At 41.3% G+C, this 13,868-nt stretch overlaps 1 protein-coding gene across 1 annotated transcript in view; it reads left to right on the plus strand.

Moving 5' to 3' along the window:
- The window catches only part of TMEM154 (transmembrane protein 154), a 39,831-nt gene extending 33,509 nt beyond the window's left edge, over positions 1 to 6,322 (plus strand). The window contains exon 6 of the mRNA XM_060247324.1: positions 5,847 to 6,322. Within this exon, the coding sequence (XP_060103307.1) occupies positions 5,847 to 5,862 (16 nt within the window). The 3' untranslated portion in view covers positions 5,863 to 6,322. The remainder of the gene's footprint in view (positions 1 to 5,846) is intronic.
- Positions 6,323 to 13,868: the final 7,546 nt, after the last annotated feature.

Consider the following 13,868-nt stretch of genomic DNA (forward strand, 5'->3'; position numbering starts at 1 on the left):
TGGAGCCAACAGTGGTTTCATGAGGTAGCTTGAGGTTGTGAAAATTGCATGGCGGGAGGGAAGCTGAAGCAGCTTCTCCTTGCACACCAGGGTCATAAGTACAGAAGGATCTGTGTGGATCTGAGAGGCACAAGACTCACATTGCACGTTTGATACATAGTCCTCATGTCATCCCCCAACAAAGAGGAAGAGTTTGTAACACAAAGATTAGCCCTGAGAGGGATTTTGTTTCCCTCTCCGTTAATCCCAATGAGGCCGCCATATTAGTCTCTTTTAGAAAAAAAAAAGACTATTGTGGCACTTCAAAGATTTCTAACTTTCATGGGCGACAGACAGTTTGTCAGATGTACAAAATCTGTTCTGGTGACTGAGAAACCAGGGAGAGAAAAGCTGTGAAGTGCTGATTATACTGTTTCTTATCAGCTCTGTGTAATCTTCTGGTGATACAATGAAGTCTATTGCTGAATTCTAATTCAGCTCTTTCTCTCTGGAATTCCTCTGTGGAGTTCACTGGTTGAAAGAACTGACACCTTCTTTAGCCACGGCAGAAGTTAAATTGCTTACACAACTAGGCTAATGTTTAATCAACTACAGCCAATGGGAATGGGTGAACAGTCAAAATTCTTTCTTTGCATCTTTTAAAAAAAGCTTGGAATGGAAATGTCTCAGTTTGCATTTTATAATCTTGCATCATTCTTCTGATCATTTTATGCATTTCACAAAGTGATTTTTAGCCCAGGAAAGCATATCACCCTATTTTATCATCCTGTTTTATCTTGACAAAACCAAGCTCCCTCATTGGTTGGGATTGTGCTGCATCAACCTTTGGCCCATCAAACCATCAATCAAGAGTACTTGCATTCCACTGGTTGAGTCTACTCCTTTCCCAATCGAGTGGCTTTTGCTAGCCAGCCAAACTGATTCTGTCAGTAAAAGGAAATCAACCTTGGTTCTAGCAGTTGCTGGCTCTCCCTGTTCTCCCATTGGCTGAGCTACCTGTTGCACTACTTTGCAGAGAAGAGAAAGAAACCCTTCCCTTGATTGGCTGAGGGAGGGAGGAGGAGGGAAATAGCCAGAGAAAGTCTTTCCCTTGATTGGCTGAGTAAGGAGTAGGGAAAGAACCAGAGAAAGCCTTCCTCTGGCCGAGGTCAGACGCACATAAACTGATGAGATGGACATGGATGAAAGCCAGATGCATGTCAGATTTTATGCGGTTGTCCAAACATCAGCATCTGGCAATGGTTGTTGGCTTGTTTGTGTCCCGAACTGCCATGACTGAGACGCAGACTTTTTTGATAGTATATTAAATCCGGAATAAGAATGCTTCCAACGACTCCCACGTGTACTTTCTATGTTTGAACGCTCCATTGTAGCTGACTCGTTGCAAGCGCACATCCGCTTCCCCGCAAGAGCCCACTCCAAATGATGTCATTGCGCCAACAATTGTTGACTCAGCCTTCCAACCTTCCGAGGTCAGTAAAATATGTACCCAGCTTGCTGGGGGGGAAAGTGTAATGACCGGGGAAGGCAATGGCAAACCACCCTGTAAAAGGTCTGCCATGAAAACTTTGTGAAAGCAGTGTCATGCCAGAGTCGAAAACAACTGGTGCTTGCACAGGGGACCTTTCCTAAATGGGGGGGGGGAGGCAGATCGCCCACCTTTGCTGTCTCCCTGCCAGGCAGGGAGATGGCAAAGGCAGTTCCCGGGCTTCTCACCCCTGTTTAAACACCCAGGTGGGGTGTTTAAATGTGAGGAAAAGTCAGATCGGCCACCTTTGCCTTATCCCCACCAGGCAGAGAGACAGCAAAGAGAGTTCCCGTGCTCCCCCCCCCCCCCCATTTAAACACCCTGGCGGGGTGTTCATTTTTTGTGACAGTCTACATTGTTTGATGCCCATTCCAGCCTGTTCCGGCCCATTCCGGCTTTTACCCTTTTGTCCCATTTAAATGGGGGGGGGAGGAAGATAACCCAGCTTTGCCAGGTGGAGAGACAGCAAAGAGAACTCCTGGGCTTACCCTCCCTGGCCGGGTGTTTAAATTGGGGGGGGGGGGGGTGTCAGATTGCCTACCTTTTCTGGCACCTTTAAAAAAAAAGCCAAGCACAATATCCCACGGTACTGCGCTTGCATGAGTGTGGAATGCCATCTCAAAAAATGAGGTCCGGTTGAGACCTCTGATCAACCAACGATGGGACCAACGCTGCTTAGAACCTAAGGATGGAGCGATGTCTGATCAGGAAATTCGTTGTAAAAAGCTGCGGGGTATAATAGCGATGGGTTAGGGATGGATTTAATGGTGAGTGTGACCGCAGTCTCTGTCTTCTTTGGAAGGGAAACAGCCAGAGATAGGGGGGTGGGAATGGTGTCCGTTGGCAGCAGACCAGATACAAAGAGGAAGGGAGGGAAAGCAAGACAGAGAGATTAAAGTCCTGTGCTTAAGACCAACAACATTATCAGAGAGAGACTGTTCTCTGAAAGGTATCACTAAAGGCCTCTGAGGGAGAACTCATTGGGGTCAGTCCTGACTAGGACTTCCAGTTCCAGGTTGGTAGGAAATTCCTGAAGATCCTGTGGCGGAGTTTGAGGAGGGCATAAGAGTTAGGGCTTCAGAGGGGGGGTCTATCAGACCTAGATTTTGGCTGTGGAAGCTGACTGAGTGATTTTGGATCATTCACAGGCTTTCAGCTTAACCTACCTCACAGGGTTGTTGTACAGATCACAGGGCAGGGGAAGAGGAAAACTATGTAAGCTGCTTTGGTCTCCCCCACATGGTGGAGAAAGACTGTCCTTTTCCTACATAGAGGCTGCAAGAAGGGGGGAGTTGATGGAAAGCTGAAGTCAGAGGGGCAGATAAGGTTGCCAACCCTAAGTTAGGAAATTCCTGGAGATTTGAGGGGTAGAGCCTGGAGAGGGTAGGCTTTGAGGAAGGGTGGGACCTCAGACAGGTACAATGCCATACACTCCAGCCCAAACCAGCCATTTCATCCTGGGAACCACTATTGCCAATCTCCAGGTGCGGGCTGGAGATCACTCAGAATTACTACTGCTCTCCAGATAGCAGAGATCAGTTCCCCTTGAGGTAGGGGAGGAGTGAATGCTTCATTTGGGTGTGTGGGAAGACAGCAAGGGGGGCACTCTCCCAGAGCCTCTTTCTAGAGCCCATTGTACTTTTCTCCACAAGGGGCCTTATTCCTATTAATAAATCTGTTAGTAGTTAAAGTGTCTTCTCTTTGGTTAGATTCACACTGACCATGGTCTTGCAGATATTCAAGATATCTTCTTGCAGGAGATTATTTCTAATGAGCATTTATATTTCTGGCCAACTAACATAAACTTATAAACATTTAAATGAGACTTTGCTTCAGGTATGCATGCTAAGATTAAACATCTTTTGCTTCACAAGAAAAGATTGTCCTTATAAATCTGATTTTTCTTATCGTGAAAAAAACCTTATGTGGTATCCACCCTAGAATGAGCCTTGATCCTTCAACTCCTCTGCCTTCCAGACTCTTCCTTCTAATATAACTGCATCAAATCACAAACGTTATTATGGTGATTAAAAGCAGGGCTTTTTTTTTGAGCAGGAACACATAGTTCTGGCTGGCTTGGCAGCGAGAGGTGCAGCCTAATATGCAAATGAGGTCCTGCTAATTTTTTTTCCTACAAAAAAGCCTGTGTGAAACAATGGTGACATCAGGAGTGTGTGGTCTAATATGAAAATGAGTTCCTTATGAGCTTTTTCTACAAAAAAGTCCTGATTAAAAGAATCATCATGGTTGGGTTTCTTTTTATGCATTGGTGGGTGACTGGGAACCTTCCAGCAATACATTTTCAGGTAGAAGATTCCAAGAGATGTGTATATAATGTTGATTGGTCCTTGAAAATACACTGTGTAGATAAAAGGTTGGTGTGTGGGGGGGAAAGGGTGTATGTGGATGGAAGAATGATTGTTACCACTAGGTGGCTCTACCTTATTATGAATTATATAATTTTAGTCCTATGCAATTTATTACATTATATTAGAATCAAGTGTTTTGAGCTAAGACAAAGACAATGTCAAGTAAAAACCAGTTTGCCAGCACGAGATGTGAGAATAAAGGTCTCTGCTACATAACAGACTTAAACAGGCAGTTTTAACCTGCACTTTCCATTGGCTCTTCCGTAGTCTCACTGATACTCAATTTAAATAATCAGTAAATTTCTCCCCAGAAAAATGTAAAAATCAAAAGATTATGAAGAAAAAAAACTGTTAGTTATAGGAAACAACTTAGCAGAGTTAGGAAATAGTCTCTTATACATGGTTTAGTCTAGTTGGTTTGATGTTAAGAATGTGTTTGGAATAGGACTTCATTGTGAAATCAGGAGAACCTCTGCTTTCCAGCCTTGAAAACAGAATGTAGGGCAAAAAAAGTGAAAATCCCATGTCAAAATAGCCAGTGGAAGGAAATAATGACCTTAAGTTGATCACAGGGAAGACACGGAGTTATATCTGGTCCATGGAAAAAGTGGATGGAACAGGAAAGAGCAGGTGGCAAGAAGGAGTGAGTAAGAAAGAATGAGGAGGATGCATAAAAGAAGATACTATAGGATATCCAGGTTGTCACTTCCACAGGTATTACATGGACACAAAAAAATCTGCAACTCCTCAGACAACGGAATCACATATATTAAATCGTACCCCAGCAGGGCCATTTCAAGGTGTTTTACCACACCGAGCAAAGCCCTATTTTGCTATTTTCCCCACTCATGAACAACACAAATGGGTTAATGAAAAGGAATCCAGAGTTTTCAGGGAGATAAAGCAAAGTGGATGAGATTTCTCTATTCCAGATGTGATTGTGAGGATGCAGTTTGCCCAGGATTAGCTTGTAAATACTGGGCTCTTTGTTTAATACAGCAGAGTTTGCCTAGTCATAGAAGTATGATGTTGAGTGCAGTAAATAAATCTCCCAAGAAGTATATTGCAAAAAGTAAAACATTTTATTCAGGTTGATTCAGTTCACATTCAGGTTCCAGTCGAAAGGAGAGAGAGAACCCTAATCTAAAGAGTACTTCAGTGGTAAATTCATGTAAACAAGTACAGTGGCTAAGCAAAGCAATCCACATACCTTCCTATTAAAGACACTTTCCTGGGAGAAATCCCCACTGCATAACATAGACCTACTTCTGAGTAGACCTGCTTAGGATTGTATCAGTTTGATTTAAGCCTCTTGCTGGCCTTTGTTGCCCCAAGCAGTTGACTATGTGACCTGGTTATAGAAACAACCTTATGCATTCGGTGAGATTTGAGCTATGTGTGAACTAAAGATGAATCATTCATTCCTGCTGGCAAACCTGGCAATACCTCATGGGAAAAACCAGACTGGAGTAGGGAACAATCTGTTATTCTGCCAGTGTGTGCTGTTTTACGATTGTGGAAGGCAATGGCAAACCACCCCGTAAAAAAAGGTCTGCCATGAAAACGTTGTGAAAGCAACATCACCCCAGAGTCAAAAAAGACTGGTGCTTGCACAGGGGACTACCTTTACCTTTTTAAGCAAACAAAATAATCATTTCAGCAGACAGACATTTTATGATGAAGGCAACTAATACTGAAGAAAGATAACATCTCTTTTCTTTTGATGTTAAGGAGAATTTGATAAGTATGTGTACATTTTTACACCAATTAATACACCTTAGCACTCATGTAGAACCAAAGTGGCATCAAAACTGTTTCATCTAAGAGTAACCACACAGAAGAAATTACTTATTACAAGTAATTTAAAAATGTACTTCAAAAATGTGTACCCCAAATGTTATGGTACATTATTTTATTTTTTTAATTATTTTTCAATTATATTTACACAGTGACTGTGAATCATGAAGCTGGCACTACATGATCTAAAAGAAGAGACACAAGAGATTCTTGAGATCCTCGATGGTCAGGATATGAATCTCAGTTTTCACCAGTGACCGAAATGAACACAATTGGCTGTTCCTGTTGGTATTGTTCATCATAATGACAGCATCAGTTCTGCAGAACGAAGGCCCTGAAGCTAAGTTTTACTGCTGTGCAATTCAGAAGGCACATGTAGAAAACAACCCCCCTTTTGACATTTCTCAGAGCAATTGACTTTCTCCCTTGAATATGGGTGGTCTATTTGTAAAAATGCTCATTATACAAATGTTCCCTTGATTTTGAAATCCTTTGCTCTTCATTGAATGAATCACAGTATTTAAGTACTATCAATATAACATTCTTAATCTTCCTTTTGGTAATGATGGTAATATCTCATATAGGACTTGTACTGATAAATAAATTAAAAATCTTGGGACAAATCTGATATGCAGTGACAAAACACATTTTTCTCTGATACTACAAATTATTCTTTACAGAGCATGGTTCTACCCCAGAAGTCTTTTAATTCTTTGTTAAGTATTTTGAAGGGTTTTTTGTAATGAAAAATGCAAAAGAAGCATGGACGCTGGGGGCTGGGGCTGTGTCATAAGAAAGAGGAGAGAGACTCTGAATATGCTTTATTTTCCTATGAGGGATTCAGTTGCTGAGGAGCAACTTTAGCTCAACAGCCAAAATAGCAGAGGCCTTCCTTTCCTAAACCCCAGTGCCTCTTGCAGAATGAGTAACATTCCTGCTATATTATAAAAAGGATAAACAAACAAAAGAAAAAATACAAAAGAACTAAGAGAAAGTCTTAAAATTCCTGCACAGTCAGGCTGAGCTGTCATTCTCTGCCTTGGGGTTGGCTTCTTTTCTGTTGCATAGATAATAATACTAGCTGGCTTCTGAGGCATGATTGAAAACCCTATACCAGATTTCCCAGGGGTTCTCTCTGTCTGGTTTGTCATGCAATCTTGGCTCATTTACAGAACCTAGAATCTACTTTCCCACTGAATGCAGTTTTTCCTTGCTTAGCGACAGATGGTGACTTCCCTTTATATTAAACAGCTCCATATTTGCCTACCACATGGATCTTCCTTTTTCCTCTGAGCTTATCTCTCCCCTTGCACAAATGAATTTTGGCATGGGCTGTATTTTCAAAGAATAGACTACTTGGGATGTGGCATCTGATAAGTGTTTATGTATGTGGTGCCCTGCTGGATCAGACCAGTGGTTCACCAAGTCCAACATTCTTTTTTACACTGTGGCTTACCAGTTGTCCTGGACAACCAAAAAGCACAGAGTAGAAGCCAAGAACTTCCCCTGATGTTGCCTCCTAGAAGTGGCTTGAAAGTTTACTGCCTCTAGATGTGGCAGTAAGCTTTATTGAAGTAGTGAGTGGGTGTGGTAAAGGATTAGACTCCCCTTCCTTTCTCCTCACAGCCTCGATAAGAACCAAGGCCCCATGGGCCTGTAATTCACTTTCTATTGCATACCTTTTTCTTTACAAAGTGTCATATTTCCCTTGTTTTCCAAATGCAAGGATCTGGACATTTTCCCCTGCTATGCCTCTACTGTGGCTTTGCTGTGTGTGTACTCATGTTACCTAGAGACAACTTGAAATGAGTGCCTAGCTGACTTTAACTCAAGTTCCATTGGTTAGGTAACAAAAGATCAGAAGATTCAGACCGATTTTCTACTCATCCTTCGCCGCTCTGATGTTCCTCTTTTCAGCACAGCATCCTTCCAATTTCCCACTATCTGCCCTGGGGCTTCAGCTTGCGTCAGCGTTTTTGCGTGGTAAACAGAAACAGCTAAAAACCAGTTTCTTGTTGCTGTGCAAAAATGCTGACACAAGCTGAAGCCCCAAGGCAGATAGTGGGAAATTGGAAGGATGCTGTGCTGAAAAGAGGAACATCAGAGCGGCATAGGATGAGTGGGAAATTGGTCTCAATTTCTGAGTAGCTTCCTCAGTAACCACATAGCTGCCTGATCTCACTATCATCCTACTCTCTTCATTTAACCTTCCCAGGGCTTTTTCTACCAAAAAAATTGTGTATTATTTGTGTATTAGGCCATGCCCCCTGATAGCACCATTGTTTTGTACAGGGCTTTTTGTAGAAAAAGCCCAGCAGGAACACATTTGCATATTAGGCCACATCCTCTGACACCAAGCCCGCCGGAACTGCGTTCCTGCTCAAAAGAAGTCCTGAACCTTTCTATTCAAGCCAGGAAAAATAGCTGTTGAGTCAACCCTAGAGTATGTGCATGAAAAAATGGTCATGAGGAGCTACATACAATAAGTATTGTGGCCACCTAGCCTATTTTAAATCAGTCTGCTTTGTTTGGGTGGCTGATCTCTCACTTTTAAAAAGTTCAGATCTGATTTCTGTGAGTATGTAAATAAGATAAGGGTTTGTATTTTAACCCTCTTAGAAATCTGGCAACAGTATATAGAAAGACGATGTACCAGTTTCTCCTGCGACAGGATACCATAACAGACTGTAAGTTAGAGCCACTTCTAAAACAGCATGGGCAGGTGTGGGATGCTCCACTTTTTTCACTGGCCATACCTGAGTTTATTTCCAACAGATATTCTGGTTGTTGTGAATAAGGCTACTGCTGACACTCTTTGCCTTCCACCATCCAGTAACTTTCCACCATGGAAAGAATAGTGTTGTACAAGAAGACACTGGATTTAGCCCTGCTCACATATCGATGTGGTCTAGTAGTTAGAGTGTCTGACTAGGATCCAGGAGGCCCAGGCTTGAAACTCCATTATGTCATGGAAGCTTTCATAGCCTGTGACTCTTCCTTAGCCTAATCTCCATCACAGGTTTGTTACAAGTATAAAATGGAAGAGAAGAATGATGTAGATATTGCAGATATTCTCTCTCTCGGCTTGACTTCGCGAACGAAGATTTAAGAAAGGTGCAGTAGTCCACGTCTGCTGCAGGCTCGCTGGTGGCTGACAAGACCAATGCGGGACAGGCAGGTCCGGCCACAGTGGCTGCAGAGAAAAGTCTGATTTGGGGTTGGTGCTGTAGCAGTACAATTCTTCCTCAATCTCCTTTTGTGCAGATATTAATGGGGATATAAAACAGCATATTTTAGGATCAGGCAACAGAAAACATGAAGAAGAAGATGATGACATTGGACTTGTATCCCGCCTTCCACTCTAAATCTCAAGAGTCTCAGAGTGGCTCACAATCTCCTTTACCTTCCTCCCACACAACAAACACCCTGTGAGGTAGGTGTGGCTGAGAGAGCTCTCACAGAAGCTGTCCTTTCAAGGACAACTCTGCAAGAGCTATGGCTGACCCAAGGCCATTCCAGCAGCTGTAAGTGGAAGAGTGGAGAATCAAACCCGGTTCTCCCAGATAAGAGTTCACACACTTAACCACTACACCAAACTGGCTCTCCTGGTTAAACAGTTCTTGAGGCATTTGGAACCTCAGCGCCCTGAGACACTTCGGTGAGAAGGGCGGGATATAAGTCCATTAAATAAATAAATAAATAAATAAATAAATACATTGTCCCCTTTCACATTGCTGTTTTAAACCATTTATTATCTGTTGCTGGCTTGATTCTTGGTAATGCAACATGGGGAGGTTTTAGACAGCATATTTAAATCTGTTTATAAGCAGTGTCTGAAATACTCTGCCCATTTCAAACCACATCACTTCCCCCCCATCCCTTTTAACATTCTTTGTGCTTTAGCACTAGACCACTAGAACAATTAAATGACATCTGAACAGTGTCATTATAGCACTAAATAGCTATATTCATCTAGCACTACAGTGCAAAAATTTAAATGTTCAAAAAAAGAAAAGAAAAAGCTGAAATAGAACGTGCTGTGAAAAAGGGTGGCATGGAGGGGGAACAGCTCTTTCAGAAGTGCTATAATCATTTTAGAGATTCAGAAGCACAAAAAATACCTGAAAATGGAAGAAAAGAGTAAAAAAAATCCCCAACTGGCTCAGCCTCACTTTGCAAAAGGGACACAAATGGCTTTGTTTGAAAAGGTAAATAAAATCTGTTAACAGCCAGGAGCCTAAATGGTTGTGTCTGAAATTACACAAAAAATCTGTTAGCAACCAGCAGCTAAAATGGATTATATAGGTTGTTTGAAAGGGGCCATTTTCAGTCACTTGAGTCTAACACCAAATATCCTGCCAGCATGAAGGGTTGGAACACCATTTGGGTCTCTAAAACGACAAGCAGTTCTCATTGCCAGTTTAACACAAATGCCAATGACTGTTTCTGAGAAAGATAAATTCTGATTATTTGTTTGACATATCCTTAGTGGGATTTATGGACATATTGAATGATTTAGGGCCATCAAGAAATTTACCATGTGGGAAAGAGGCAGCAGCAGCATTTCTGAAAGTAATTATGGGCCTCAAATATTCTTAGATATTTCTGCATTGCCTCTTTCTTGCTATACCGGTAACTTGGTACTGGATGAAGGTAAATGTACATTTTATAATAGGAGTAATTTACTTGTCTTCTATAATTAAAGAAACACATACATTATTCACACACACACACACACACACACACAAGAATATAGTAATAACAAACTGAGCACATAAATAAAAGTAAGAATGTTAATCTCTTCAAAATGCTTATAAATGCTTATCTCACAGATGTATTATTAATTAAAAATTGAAAAAGGTTATCAACACTATGTTATGAAATATAATGATGCTACCAGACTGCATTATTTCTGTAAATAATTATGATATTTAAGTGAATAATCTCTTTAATTTTCCTCAGTGCCTCCAACGTAAGGGTGAATTTATTATTGAATGGTCTGTATCTGCAAGATCCGAAAGTCAGTCTATAGCTACTGGAAAGGACAATGCAGATAAAGGAGCTAGCCAAAACTGTTTTATGGTGCTGAAAATAATAGCAATTCAAGGGGAAAATGTATTCTATACAAAATAAAATGTTCTACATAGGTTAGTCAGTATCTTTTGAATGGGATTTTTGGATGTTCCTTAAGGTTTCAGTCAGATGTCACAAAAACCCACAATTTGTTAATGATAGTTATGTATGAAATCCCCATCCTCTTAACTGTGGAGTGAAGAGTGAAGACAGTTTGTTTGAGGAAGTCATTGATCCAACCACTATTGCCGACAATGCCTGCATTCTTAGAAAATTGCAGTTTGTTTCATGACCACACACTGGGATTCTAAATGGGAATTACAGTAATTCATGGGTTAGAATGCTGATTTGTGGGCAAGGAACAACCTTCTGTTTGGTGAAGTGCATGAATTTGGACAACCCAACAAATCATAATTAGATCATAGACTTCCGAAACTGGGAAGTCTTCTTTCTTGGTAGAGCACAAGATCTCTCTTGCACTTCGTGCCAAGACTGAAGACTTCCTAAGAAGCAATGTGCAAGTCCAAGGATTTCAGGCTCATGCATGTCACAAACAAATTGTGATGTCTGAATCCTGACATGTTTATAAACTGCTAATGGCTAATATATGTAATAAACAGTTTAAATAAAGTGTTTCAAACATGCACAACATTTCTTTTTTCTGTTTTTTAAATTTCAATTTTATTGTAACAAAAAAATGTTAAGAACAAGAACTTAAATAAAGCTTATACAAAAGTTATATCAAAGTTTGGTTTTACAAAAAAGAACAAGCATAGATCAATCAATTACAGAACAATAAAGTTCAACAATTCTGGAGGCAATATTTCTTCTGCAGAGGCAATTGAGTTCACATATTCAAGATATGGAAACCATTTTTCAATGAAGTTATTCTTATAGTTCGGTGTTTCCATGATTAAAAGCTGTGTGGACAATTTATCTTGCGCTATAAGCTCCCTGACTTTCGCAAACCATTCATCCATAGTAGGAAGACTAGTTTTTTTCTACTTCTGAGCTACTAAAATTTTACCTGCCAGTATCAAGTAAGCAATAAGCTCTTTGCGTTGAGGAGTGGAAAAACTATCTGGCCAGAGATTTAAAAGTACCGATTCTGGCGTTAAAGGTACTATACAACCAACTATTTCAGATATTTTCGCTATCAACCGAGCCCAATACTTTTGAATTTCAGGGCATAGCCACCAACAATGAAGAAAGTTACCCTCCTTACCGCACCCTTTCCAGCATTCTGCATTATTGTTAAGTTTACTTCGAATTTTTTTTAAAGGAGTCAAATACCAACGTGAAAGGAGTTTAAAATGTTGTGTATGAATATTTATAGCTCTGCTCTTTAAAAAGGGTGAGTTCCAAATCTGAACCCACTTTTTGTCTTTCTGTTGTAACAAGGTGCTACAAATGAACTTGTGTTCAAATTTCACTGCTGTCTTGGCCATGGAGAAGTGCCTGTATGTTAGAAAAGTTTAGGAAGGAAAAGCACACAACTTAGTTTAAGTTCCAAAATCTACTGCCCAACAACAAGATCCCTCCCCAAGCCTCTGGAAAGCTACTGCTAGTCAAAGTGCATAGAACTGGGCAAGATGGATCAGTGGGTGTGTTCACACTACACTAAATAATGTGTTTTGCAACTGGATTTTTACTGTCTAAGAATAGCAAAAATCCAGTTGCAAAGTGCATTATTTAGTGTTGTGTAAGGCAGTTTCATGTGTTTAGTTTATAGACTAGAAAATGAAAACTAAATATTATTATGTAGGAGATCTCCCAGTGTTTATTTTTAAGGCAGCTGCAAGGTGGCTTTTAATTTGATCGGAGCAATGACACTGTGGTGCGCATGTCTGTTTAATTTTCCCTCATACTGTTTTCCTGCCCCTCTCAAACTGCTACAAACCCAATGGGTAAAAACATGCAAGTGTACCATGAAATCCTTCTTAGACAGTTGTAATTTTTCCCTTCTGATAGTCAATAGTGTAGCACTTAGACTGCAGAGTTCTAATTTTAACACTCCTGCTGAGCCACAAAGTTCACTGGATTCATATGTATGTGCTGTCAAGTCACAAGCAATTTATGGCAACTCTAGGAAGGGGCTTTCAAGGCAAGGGAGAAGCAGATGGCCTTCCATTGCCTTCTTCTGCAGAGCCTTCCTTAGTGGGCCCCCATCCAAGTACAGACCATACTTAACAACCAAGGTCTGATGAGATCAGGCTATAGCTGCCTTCCTTCCAGTTTGGTGTAGTGGTAAAGTGTGCGGACTCTTATCTGGGAGAACTGGGTTTGATTCCCCACTCCTCCACTTGCACCTGCTGGAATGGCCTTGGGTCAGCCATAGCTCTGGCAGAGGTTGTCCTTGAAAGGGTAGCTGCTGTGAGAGCCCTCTCCAGCCCCACCCACCTCACAGGGTGTCTGTTGTGGGGGAGGAAGGTAAAGGAGATTGTGAGCCACTCTGTGACTCTTCAGAGTGGACAGCGGGATATAAATCCAATATCATCTTCTTCTTCCCAAGTTCACTCTATAGCCATGAACAAATCCTACCTTTCAGCTAAACCTACTTAGGAACAACTTTTTCTGTAGTAACTCCCACTTTATCAAATGGGAAGTAAGGGGAGGTGTCATCTGTGGACATGTTTGGAGATCACTCTAAGATTAAATATATATATATATGAGGGTGTTCGGGAACTGAGACACAGGCATTCTGTGAGTTTTCTTTTTAAAACAATGTTAACCAAATATGCTGGGATTTTATTAAATGAATTGTAAGTTGTCTTGACCTACAAAGAAAGGTAGGTTATATATAGCAGGGGTGGCCAACGGTAGCTCTCTAGATGTTTTTTGCCTACAACTCCCATCAGCCCCAGCCATTGGCCATGTCCCCAGCCTCCTGCTAGGGGTGGGTTTTCCCCTGATTTTGGGGCCTCCAACCTGCCAGGACAGAATTGGCCAGTAGAGGGAACCCTGAAGATCTCCACCAGTGCCCAATGTGACTGGTGCAAACTGGAGAGCCAGTTTGGTGTAGTGGTTAAATGTGTGGACTCTTATCTGGGAGAACCAGGTTTGATTCCCCACTCCTCCACTTACAGCTGCTGGAATGGCCT

The sequence above is a fragment of the Heteronotia binoei genome, chromosome 9, assembly GCF_032191835.1.
Source record: "Heteronotia binoei isolate CCM8104 ecotype False Entrance Well chromosome 9, APGP_CSIRO_Hbin_v1, whole genome shotgun sequence".
Taxonomy (NCBI): Eukaryota; Metazoa; Chordata; class Lepidosauria; order Squamata; family Gekkonidae; genus Heteronotia; species Heteronotia binoei.